This window comes from Camelus bactrianus, chromosome 22 (genome assembly GCF_048773025.1).
Source record: "Camelus bactrianus isolate YW-2024 breed Bactrian camel chromosome 22, ASM4877302v1, whole genome shotgun sequence".
Taxonomy (NCBI): Eukaryota; Metazoa; Chordata; class Mammalia; order Artiodactyla; family Camelidae; genus Camelus; species Camelus bactrianus.
The window spans coordinates 11,605,250-11,617,184 of record NC_133560.1 but is presented as its reverse complement, the minus strand read 5'-3'; the positions used below and the strand labels follow the sequence as shown (position 1 = coordinate 11,617,184).

General features: G+C 55.3%; 1 protein-coding gene across 1 annotated transcript; it reads left to right on the top strand.

Moving 5' to 3' along the window:
* Positions 1-552: 552 nt before the first annotated feature.
* TLX3 (T cell leukemia homeobox 3) lies at positions 553-3,099 on the top strand. Its single transcript, XM_074350021.1, has 3 exons — positions 553-973; positions 1,327-1,570; positions 2,490-3,099. The coding sequence occupies exons 1-3, from the start codon at positions 553-555 to the stop codon at positions 2,698-2,700; spliced, it is 876 nt and encodes a 291-aa protein (XP_074206122.1). The 3' UTR covers positions 2,701-3,099.
* Positions 3,100-11,935: the final 8,836 nt, after the last annotated feature.

The window sequence follows — 11,935 nt, the reverse complement described above, 5'->3', positions numbered from 1 at the left end:
ACGGTTTGATTTTTGCTCAGATAAAAATTTGGAAGAAAACGAAACCCCCCTCAGCAAGCGACAATTTCACCAGCAGAGCGCCCTGCCCGCCCCGCGCGGCGGCCAGGAAGCGGCCCTGGCCGGGAGGAGCGGGGAGCGTCTGCTAATTGCAGCTTCGTTAGATTTCGGGTTTGGGAGGCTGCGGTTCGGGCGCTAATATCCGCCGCCCATTATCCCGGCTAATAAATTTGACCTATTGTTCGTTTGTTAAAATGATGTCACCTTGGAACAGTCCCTAAGCTCCTATTTCCATGAATTAGGCCTTTATTGAAAGCCGGGAGCCAATGGGAGGAGAGAGGCTTGTTGATAGCAGCCAATGGCTGCGGCAGGAGAGGAATTAGCAGCGGAAACTCCAGGTTCGGTTCAAGAAAGATGACACAGAGCCTGTCGGGCCCGCGCACTCTTGGCAAAGTTTCAGTGCGACGAGAGGCGCCGGGCGCTCCATGGCCGCGCCGTAACGGGGACCCAGCCGCCTCCCCGCCCAGCCCAGCCCAGCCCTTCTGCCCACCCAGGATGGAGGCGCCCGCCAGCGCGCAGACCCCGCACCCGCACGAGCCCATCAGCTTCGGCATCGACCAGATCCTCAACAGCCCGGACCAGGACAGCGCACCAGCCCCGCGGGGCCCCGATGGCGCCAGCTACCTGGGAGGGCCCCCCGGGGGCCGTCCGGGCGCCACGTACCCATCTCTGCCCGCCTCCTTTGCCGGCCTCGGAGCGCCCTTCGAGGATGCAGGATCTTATAGTGTCAACCTAAGCCTGGCGCCCGCCGGCGTGATCCGGGTGCCAGCTCACAGGCCGCTGCCCGGGGCCGTGCCGCCGCCTCTGCCTAGCGCGCTGCCCGCCATGCCCTCCGTGCCCACGGTCTCCAGCCTGGGCGGCCTCAATTTCCCCTGGATGGAGAGCAGCCGCCGCTTCGTGAAAGACCGTTTCACAGGTGAGCAAGGTGGCCAAACAGGCACCGGCCCTCGGCCCTCCTGGGGTCAGAGGCCCCGCGCCCGATGTGCTCCATTTGAGAAACGATTTCGGAGGCCCAAGCTTGGTGGAGGCCTCAGTGCCCAGGGGCCCTGGCAACCACAGAGGGGAGGAAAATCAGGGAGTTTGGGGAAATAAGCCTGTACCCGGGGGAAGAGGGGGGCATCTCCCAAACGGCTTGGGGCCGCTGGGGAAGCGCGGGACCAACGAAATAGCCGAGGACGCTGCGCCCCACCGGGCGGCACCGGGTACGCATGGGGCCTGAATGGCAGTCGAGCCGGGCTGAGCTTCAGGGGGCCTGGTGTGTCTCCGCAGCGGCCGCAGCGCTCACGCCCTTCACCGTGACCCGGCGCATCGGCCACCCTTACCAGAACAGGACGCCGCCCAAGCGTAAGAAGCCGCGCACATCCTTTTCTCGGGTGCAGATCTGCGAGCTAGAAAAGCGCTTCCACCGCCAGAAGTACCTGGCCTCCGCCGAGAGGGCGGCGCTCGCCAAGTCCCTCAAAATGACGGATGCGCAGGTCAAGACCTGGTTCCAAAACAGGAGGACCAAGTGGCGGTGAGAGAGGCCCGGCCCTGCACCTGCCCTTCGCCCGCCCTGCGCCGCTCTCTCCATCCTGTAATACCCACTACCCGCCCTCCTAAGGCTGTGCCTCCCCACTCCTTTCCAGGTTTTATCTCCCTGCTTGACTTCCTGCCCGCCTCTCCCCACTCTCCCGCGCCTCGGCTTCTCCTCCACTGCCATCCCCGTGTCGCGTTCGTGAGCCTCTCCAACTCTCTCGGTGTTTTATTCCGTCTCCTGAGCTCGTTCGGTTTCCTCTCACCAGCCCTCTCCACACCCCACCCCACCGCACCCCAGGCCTCTTGCGCTCCCCTAATCCCTCCCGCTTGCTCTCTGCACTCAGATTTCCGACAATACGCGCGGACTCCGAGTTCCCCCTCTAGCTGCCCAGCCCGACTCCAGCCCAGTTTCTACCCGATCCTTGTTTCGATTTAACCCGTAAACGGCGAAGCGATCGCGTTCTACAAGAGGGGTTTGAGACAGAGCCTGGGAGAACTGGATGAGGCTGAGCGGGCCCGGGGACACCGGGAGGCGCGGAGCCAGCCCGCCCGCCCCACCCGTGGACCACGGTGACCTGGCTGCCCGCATAATCTAGTCAGTTACACACACGCCCTCCTCTCGTTATCCCGCAAAGAAACAATCTTTGTTGTTGGCGAAGTCACAAAACCCAGGCGTGCAGGTGGGCGGCGGGCGGAGTTCCCTCTTGGCGATCTCCGGCGCACGACAAAAACAAACGATCCCAACCCATCCCCCGGACTCGCGAGTCTCCAGCGCACAGCGCGGGTGGGGAGGCAGACGGACCAAGTGCCTCGAGGCTCCCGGCTGGCCTCGGCTCCTCGGCGTGCTGGGGCCCCCGCCGGCAGCCCCGGAGTGCCGGGTGCCTGACGGTGCTGTCCCTCTCCCTCCCCCGGTGCAGGCGGCAGACGGCGGAGGAGCGGGAGGCGGAGCGGCAGCAGGCGAGCCGGCTCATGCTGCAGCTGCAACACGACGCCTTCCAAAAGAGCCTCAACGACTCCATCCAGCCCGACCCGCTCTGTCTGCACAACTCGTCGCTCTTTGCTCTGCAGAATCTGCAGCCCTGGGAGGAGGATAGCTCCAAGGTCCCCGCCGTCACCTCTCTGGTGTGAGCCACCAGCGCGTACCGTCGCCAAGGATCGCCGCCGCGACCCGGCGGGGCGCTCCGAGCCCCCAGCCGGGCTGGGGGGGAACCAAGGCCGAGAGGGGAAGGGGCCGCCAAGCTCGAGTAGGCCCCAGGGCGCGGCCGCATCCCCGCCGGCCGCGGTGGGGGGCTGGGCCCGGGCTCCGAGCGGCTGCACAATCCGAGCCTCCGCCCCGCGCCCAGTCCCGCCCCAGGCCCGGGCCTGACAAAGAAAGCGCCTTACGTTTCTCCGCCCCTCGCCCGCAGCCCCCCGGGCTGGGCGCCTGTATTATACTTTGTACTTTTGCCCAAACGTGTAAATAATAAAAGTTTTGGCTTTTTTCTTTAGAAACCGGCCACCTGCTTCCCCCGCGGGGGCCGCTAGAGGAGGGGCGGCCCACCAGGCGGCTGGGGGAAGCGCCAGGGGCTGGGGCACCCTGCGTTGAGGCTGAGTCCACTCTTCTTTTCCGTTCATTTTATTTAAGTCGTTTTATTTAATAAAAAAGTTAGCTATTTCACTTAACGCCGCTTTTATTTCGTTTTCGTTCCAATAATGCTCGGCGACCCCCGGCCCTGCGCCCTACTCTTGTGGCGGTAGAGGCTGAGCGGCGGTGTGCGGGCGCGCGTCCACTTCTCCGAGCCTCGTGGATATCCGCCTCAGCTCAGCTCGAACCCCGGTCCGGGGCCCCGCGGAGGACCCGCGGTGCAGGTCAGTGCGTGCCGGCCGCCCGTAGTCTGGGTGCCCGCGGGAAGGGGTGGACGTGGGAAGGGCACTCTAGGCCCAGAGGTCGCAGAGCAAGCAGTGTCAGGCTGAGCTGAGGAGTGAAAGACCCCACCTGGACGGGTACTTCGACCGTCCTAGGTCACCCACCCACCTAGGGGGTGGGAGGCGGGGCGACCTCGAATTTCTTGGGACGCAAATCTCACCCCTCTTCCTCTGCTCACAACCCACTGTCTCTCTCCAACGAGGCAGGCCCCAGAGAGGCCTTGAGGCGGCCCCGCCGACTGGCTTCAAGGGATCTGGGCGTACTAAGGGCGGGCTGTGCGCCCAGACCCGGTGCGCATCCCGGGTCTCCAAACGATAGGCGTCTAGGGAGCAAGGGCGGCGCACAACCCCGGGATATCCGCGCCCTTTTGGGTTGTGTGGGACCGCAGGTGGAGCGTGACGTCAAGTGACGTCACTGCAGCCACAGCGTTTTCACAGGAGGGGGGGGGGTGGCGCCCAAACGCCCAGTACCACAGCCCCAGGTTGAGAAGCAGCGTGGCCCCGTCTACCCGCTTTACCTGGGCTCAGAAGCTGGAAGTTTGGGGATTACGAGATCTAGAGCGGGTGCCTCTTCCGACAACGACAAACACACCCGAAGCATCCGTGAACATTTCCGCTTGCTCGTTTATTTTTTTCCCCTTTTATCATTCTCCCTTTCAGTCTTTTAAAAACTTTTATTTTCTGGACTCTCCATCTCTTTCTCTACGACATTCTCTATTTTCCCCTCTATTTGTTACTCTTGGTTTCTGTTACTTTTTTCCCCTTTTCTTTACAATTTTATGTTCTCTATATAGGTTCGTTCTCTGTTGCTTTTAGTTTCTCATCTTTCTTTGTCATACCCTCTCTTCCTCCTCTTCTTTTCTCCATTTCTGACTCTCCAGTCCTCTGGCTCTCTCCTTCCCTCCTCTTATTTTTTTTCTTTTTGTCCTTTTTGTTTTCTGTCTGGTCTTTCAGAATCTCTTTGCCTCTACCTCGCTCCATCTCGCGCGCTCTCTCCCTCCTTTCCCCCCTCCAGGCCGGGCTCCCAGGAGCTCCCTGAGGTAAACCTTTTTGAATGCCATCCCAGAAGCCCTGTAGGAGCCCCGCGCGTCTCATTGCCCTGCACGCCTTGGGCCCACGAGCCACCCTGCGGGCTCCTGTATTTGAACGCCTTCGTTGTAGGCGGGCTGCGGGGAATGTGCATGGCAGGCCTCGAGGAAAGGGAGGGAGTCAGAAAGAACTGGCGCTCCCAGCGTTTCTGCCCTTAGCTCTACCTCCAGCCCTACTGATCTCGGTCGCTGGGGACTTACAGACACCCCAGAGGGGAACTAGGGTGACTCAGAGCTTCGGGTCTCTTCTGTGAGTGTCTTCCTGAAATGCTTCCATTTTCTCCTCTAAAAAAGCCAAATGAACGCCTTTATCAGGATGGGAAAGGTTGGCCCTTCTGCTGAGAACTTGAATATCTAAAAACTAGTGCGACCTTCTTTTGCCTTTGCTGGTCCAGCAGTCCCTTCCTCAGGCGCTGGAGTCGATTTCCAATTTCCCTCACTTTTATTATATTTCCCCATAATAAACTTAGTGGGTTTTGTTTTTCTAAATTATTTTTGTTGTTTCGCTAGGATGACCCTCAATTCTTGGGACTTTTAGGGGTACAGACACACGTCTTTATCTTTCTCTCTGGCGTGGTGCCTTGCTTTGCACAAAAAGGTCTCTGATCGATAGGCCCGCCGGTGTGGGCATTCAGGCAGGCCTGGGGACCGGGACAAAGTCCCACTGGCCCTCAGGAGCGCCAGTTTTTCCCCCACCGGTGCCTCCACGGCGTTCGCCCTCTCTGAGCGCATTGTCCCAACAAAGCCTTGTCCAGTCAGAAACGAGCTAGGAGTCTCTTCGAGTTAGGGGGACTGAGCCCACTTTGTGGGGCCGGGTGGCGATTCTTTTCCCAACCATGCTTGCCCAGGGCAGCGCGGGCGCCCTCAGCGGGTAGGAGCGATTGTGAGCCATGTGAGGCCATTTAGCGACTAACGCCCTCCTTCCGCTGTGTAAAGCCTTTGGCTGCGCTGGATGGGAGCCTGAGGATGCCCTGTTAAGGAACACTACTTCCAGTCTCCCGACCAGGGTACGGAAATATGCGGATCAGGCAGGAGCCCCTGAGGCTGAGTTTAGGATAAAGAGAATCTGGAGTAAGCTGGGAGGCCCACAAGGGCGCCTTCTTCGCGATCCTCTTCCAACATCAGCCCCCACCTAGCCCCGGGAAGCGGCCAAGGCTCCGGAGGCAGGCGGGTAAGTGTGGACGTCCAGCCCAGCCGCGGAGGGAGCTGAGGAAAAGCAGCAGCAGGCCTCTGGGCAAGGGCTAGCGATTTCGCCCTTCCCCGTGGCCTTCCCTCATCTCGTTGAGAGATTCTCTAAAGCCGCGTCCATTTTGCGTAAGCAGGACCAGGAGGCAAGAGGCAGCTTCTCGGCCCAGGCGGGCTGGTAGCAGGAGCTTTCCCCGCGTGCCGGTTTCGGGGCTCCACCCCCAGAAAGGGGAGGAGGAGGACGCTGGGCCCGAGGCTTTCGCAAAGAGCTGCGAGGCTGCCTGGCCCTGGGACTGGGAGGTAGGCTGCGCTCAGCTCTCCCCGGGAGACTCCGCAGCCGGTGGAGTCTGGGGTTGGGCGATGCAGTGAGGACCCAGCCGAATCAGAGCCAGAGAGAGAGAGAAACTCAAGGGCGGGCCGCTCGATTTCCGCAAGCGGATGATTCTTCTAGAGCAGTTCCCTGTACAATGCCGGCTGCGGACCACGCGTTTTGCATGCAGCGTGGTTGACGATTCGCACGTCTCTGCGGGGATTGGATGCCCCTCCCCATTTTGCAGTTGGAAAAACTAAGGCCCAGGGAAGTTCAGAAATTAGTTCTGGGTCTCCCATCGGCGTCGGACCAGCGCTCTCCACCCCCAAACAAAGCCCGCTAATATTTGGGGGGAAAGGGGTACTTTGCCTAATGAAGGATGGGCAGCAGACCCAGGGTACAACGGCAGCAACACTGACATTAGCCCCGGGGCCACAGTGAGGCAGAAGGGCCTTCTTGCTCTGGCTCGGACGGTGGACCCCAAGGATGCTGGGCTCCAAGGGTGCCCAGCTCTTGCCTCTCAGGCTTGCGCGCTGACCTGCATTTGACATTCGGGCAGGGACGGGGAGAGGCGCCGCGCCGCCCCCGGTTTGGCGATAACATCGGAGGCCTGGCTGCGCCCCTGGGCCAGGCAACCTCTGCCAGCCCGTCTGCCTCGTCAGTTCCACAAGCAGTTGGGGCCTGAGGCCCTTCTTGCGAACCTAAGGACGCGGCCTGGTCCAGTAGGGTCCAGCCACTGGCCGCGCCGATTCGGTGGCCGGGGCCCAGGCTGCAGCAGGCGGTACGCGACTGTTTGGAAGCGGTCCAGCTAGGCGCCCCGCGTTAGGGACCTCAGAATGTGGCAACTTCCCGCTGAAACCTCCCGCCCAAGGACCCGGCCTAGGTTGCAACAGTGCTTAAGATTCCTGGGTATCTTCGCCAAAATTCCAGTCTCGGCCACAGCGCAACTCAAACACAGGCAGAGCAATGCCCAAGAAGGGCCAGCATGGTGCAGGCGCCCGCATTCTGGAAACGGAAGGTTTCTCAACACCGAAAGCGGTTTTCCTTGCACGAAATCTGCCGGCTCCCGGAGAGGCTGCCACATTCCCAAGCATCTGCTCACTCGGTTATGAGCGCCTCCTCTCAGCGACGCCCAGACCCAGTCGCACACTTACTTGGTTCCGACAGACACAAAATCCAAGCAGAACTGCCACAATGATCGGTGTCTTCCCAGCCGACGATGGCCCGGAGTTCTCTGCGCACTTCTGTTGCTCCCTTGCTGTGCGGCCCTGTTGGAGTGGCTTTGATTTCTGTATCTGTAAAATTAGGGCTGCATAGTCATTAAAGACTTTCAGGAAAAGTAAAAAACCCACAGCTTATAATACAGCTGCTCTTCAAATTACTATGCGTTTAGAAGCATTTAAAATACATATTTATAGATAAGAAATCTAATTAAACATCTAATAACCTAGGGGTTTAATCAGAGGTATTGCTATTTTGGAGGAAAGGGCAGGAATGGGGCAGTGGCCCCCACTGAGGTCAGTTCTCCAGTCCACTGAAGGTGGACAGTTGGTGGAGAAATCACCTGGGAAACTGGGCCTGGGTTGATCTGGTTAGAGGCTGCAGTGTCCTGGTGTTACCCTGAGATCCGTGGCTGTATCTGCCTCTCACTTTAGTTGAAATGATCTGACAAAAGTTGTTCCTGTAAGTGTCAGACTGGCTGCCAATTAATGAGTTATTAAACCCTTTAAATATGCTCCCAATCAGTGTGGAGAGGAGGTAGGGTAAAAGAACAAAATATATTTGAACAGAACATTTGTATAGTGGTTCTCACACCATCCACCAACCCACTGAATCCTGAAACAGTCTCATGTTTTCATTCTACAAATAAGTTGGGGAGCAGAAAAGGCAGCTGACCCACCCAGGTTCACCCCACACCTTAACTGGGCTCTGACTCAAACTCTGGGTCTGCCGGCTGGGCTGGCTGTGTGGCCCGAGCCAGGCTGTGTTCCCACCCTACCACAGAGCAGAGACTGGAAAAGCTCTGCCGGCTGCTGGATCATTAGATTTGTGCTGACCCAGACTGCCCCAACTTTAAAGAAGCCAAATCTTCAAATGGAAGAATCCTAGCTTGGCTTTAAAAGCCTCTAGACCCCATGTAGCTCCCATGCTGGCCGGCTAGCTGGAATGTACTGGGTTTGTTATCAAGCCCTAGTGATCGATGGATTTATCTGGGACATGTTGAAACTCTCCAAGGCCTGGAACCTGGGTCGGCAGCGCATCCTTTGCCTCCTCCATCCTCCATCCAGGAAAAATCCTCTCCTTCCTGCCAGCACAGAAGCTGCCAACAGAAACTCAGCCAAGAGGAGGGATGTGGAGTGCTCTAGGAATAGACCGACCCTCTTGGGAAGGTGTGCCCTCAGGGGTACTAGTGGGCAAGGCCCACCGAGACCCTGGGGCTAGAGAAGGTGGTGCTGGGCTCAGAGGGGCGCCAGTGAATAGCCAGTATGCTAAACAGCACATGCTTGCATCTGCTGTCTGGGCAGACACAGCTGGGCCACTTTTGTTCTTAGGAAGTGGTGGGACTAAGGAGGAGGGGCATGGGGGAGAACAGGGAGGAAACTTAACCCCAGGAAGTCAGAGGGAGAGGACCTTGGAATGGGGTCCCCCATATTATTGCCTGCAGTTTCAAGTTCGATTGTTGGAGAGGCCCCTCTGAGCAGGGATGGGGCTGTGTGCACCCAGTCCCCAGCTCCCAGTGGATCCGGAGCCCAGACTCTGGCTGCCCAGCAGTTACCATTTGTGGATAATATTTGCACAATCTTATATAATCTTCAGAACAGCCCTCAGAGATAGGTACTATTGCAATTCCCATTTTACAGATGAGGAAACTGAGGCTCTAAGAAGTGACACAACATCCCCAAGGTCACTCTGACTTTAAAGGCCAGGACTTCAACCCAAGGACACTGGCTTCAGCTCATGTGTTTTTACCCAGTGAGGCCCCTCAAACCTCCTTATTATTAAAGCCAATGTTTTTGTGTGACTGCCAGAGAGAATTCCAAATGGTTTGAAGACTATTATCCCTAAACAAATTCATATACAAACCAGAAAACCTTGGGTTGTATTTACAGCAGTATTTTTGTTGCTGCTGCTAATGTTATTTTTCTTTTGAGCCTCTTGAAGGTGGTTGGAAGGTGCTGGGTCTTACACTCCATCTAAGGGATTCAGGGCGCTTCTACTGCCCTTTCCCTCAGCCCACGCTAACGAACAGGCTCTGAGCCCCTGCGGGTGCTGACGAGCCATGGGGTAACCTGCAGCCACTAGGCCCTGAGGATTTTCAGCTCATGGAAAGAAGATGGTATTTAAATGTGACTTGCCTCCTTACCAAAATGCCCACAACATGTACAGAGCATAAAGAAGCCTGTGTTAAAATCCCAGCTTCACCACTCACCAGCTGCATGGCCTCGGAAAAGTCACTTGCCTCTGAGCCTTTGTGTCCTCATGTGTACCCTGTAAGGACAGACCTTTCTTACAGGGTTGTTGGAGAATTAAATGACATAATCCATTGAGCACTTCACCAGGAGCCCAATGCATGATAACCACGATGATACATTTGCTGTTCGTCTTATTAGTGGTGGATTAATTTTCCCAAGATAAATTGTTCTTGTTCTCCTCACAGAGAGAAGGAAGCAAACCCAGAGACGATATCAGTAACTTGCTTACGGTCAGACATTAAGCGATTGAGCAAAAATTCAAACCCATTTATGTCAGAGCTCAGAGTCCTGACCCACCTCAGTCTGCAATGTCTCTTCCACAGAGAACCTTCTAGAAATGGCTGCTGACTGGCTGTGGAGAATCTAGATTATTCTAAGTCAGAGAAGCCAGGTGCTCTGCTGCCTTCTGGGGCTTCCATTTACTTTGGTTGCTGACGTTTGGCACACTGCAACTGCTAAGTATATACTTATTAAATAAAAATAATAGTAAATAGCATTTCTAGAACATCTATGTAAGCCAGACAGTGGACTAAGCATTTTACCCAAATGATTGCATTTAACCCTTAAAATAACCCTAGGAAGTAGATCTCATTTTGAAGATGAGAAATGTGAGGTTTGGGGACGTTAAATAACACAGTGACATCACGCAGGACATGGACTGGAATCTAGCCCTCCAACTCCAGAGAGGGGGAAACCTAACATATGCTGAGCACCGACCATGTACTGTACTGAGCACTGTGCTCTGTACATTATGCATATTTTCTCATTCAATCCTCTTAATAATCTTATTAAACAGTTTTGAAACCCATTTTACAGATGAGAACACTAAGCCCTGGCAACTTTAAAGTATATTTGCCCAAGGTTGCATAGCTGCCTGAATGCAACAGTTTTCTATCAGCCCAGGCTGCTCCAATCTGTCTCCAAAGCTGAGCTCTTCAACCAAAGTTGGGGTGCTCTACAGAGATGCGGCAGACACGGTTATGAGAGGTGAGTTCTCATACAAAATGTGACTTCTCCCACGAGGAGGCCAGGCAACCCTGCTATCTCCTGGATTCTCTCTGAGGGAAGGAAGTCAGTGATATTTAGTGAGAGGATAATGATGTGTCTCGAGGTAAGATGAACACAAAAGGATAAACTAAAGTTAAGGTGTACAGAAGGCCTGCAGGCCTGCTCTCTGCCTGCAAGCATGCAGGAAAGAGCCTTGCCTCCCTCCCTCAGAAAGAGTCCAGGCAATATCTCCTCTCCTTGCCTCCCTACCCACTGTACTCTTGGAGTCCATGCCCACCTACCTCCAGAAGGAGCTGCTTTCAATAAAGACCCCATATCTGTTATACATTCATATTCAAAAGCAGGGGAGAGTGGACATCTGTGTTACTCAGTTGGATCTGAGACTTAAAGATCAAGTAAGGTGGATTGTTTTGTTTGTCCTCAAATCCATTCGGTGAAAAGCAAAGGACCTTGAAGCTGGAGGTGTTACTGAATCCGGAAGGGCAGGGTGCGGGCTGACATCTTGGATTTGTTTCCCCCACAGAAGCCAGGGTTTGCCAGCCTGGCCATGCGCTGCACCAGACAGGCTTCTGCTGGGCCCCGTGATGCTCAGCGCACTGGGTGCTTAGTAGGTGGCTCGGTGAGTCCTGGCGACCGTCCGACCCACAGCTTGCGCTGCTCGGCTTGAGCTGTGTGACTGCCAGCAACCCCCCCCCCAACCCCCGTCGGGCCATGCTTGGTAAGTACAGGTCAGAGTCTGAAGGCTTCTCTGAAGACGGGTTGCTTGGGCACCCTGAAGAGAAGACTAAACCTGCACTCTGAATAGTTTAAAAATGATTTGTCAATGGCGACAATTTACAAAAATGTACTTCTGTTGCGGCATCTTCCAGTCTTTGGGATTTATGGCTTCATCTCTGCGACTTGAAAGCACACTCGCGTGCTCTGGCAAATGAGAAAATGTATGAACAATTTGTTGGTTTTTTTTTTTTATCAAGTTTCCCCAAATATGTAAACTCTGAGAGTGCCTTATTCTTTTTAAATGATCATTCATTTGTCTCCAGACTGTATCTTTTGGCACAATTTATTATTCTCTATTTCAAAAAACTTAAATGCATTTTGCATATTAGCACGTAACTCTTGTTCCTGTCTCCTCAGTTGTGGAAAGGGCTGGATTGCTTTTATAAAGAAAAAAATGGCTAATAAAATTGGCCTCAGCACCATTGCTCTGCAATTCTTATGAACAGTAAAGTGGTACTTACCGTCATTGATGTTAAAAGCTATTTCTAAATTATGGTGCCATTTATTATCTCTAGTGTCCAAAGTAAGTTTAAATGATGCTTATAATTCATGTTTTACCAAATTTCCTTTTCCCCCCGAGGATACCTCTGATTAACTTATGCACATTAAAGCGCTTT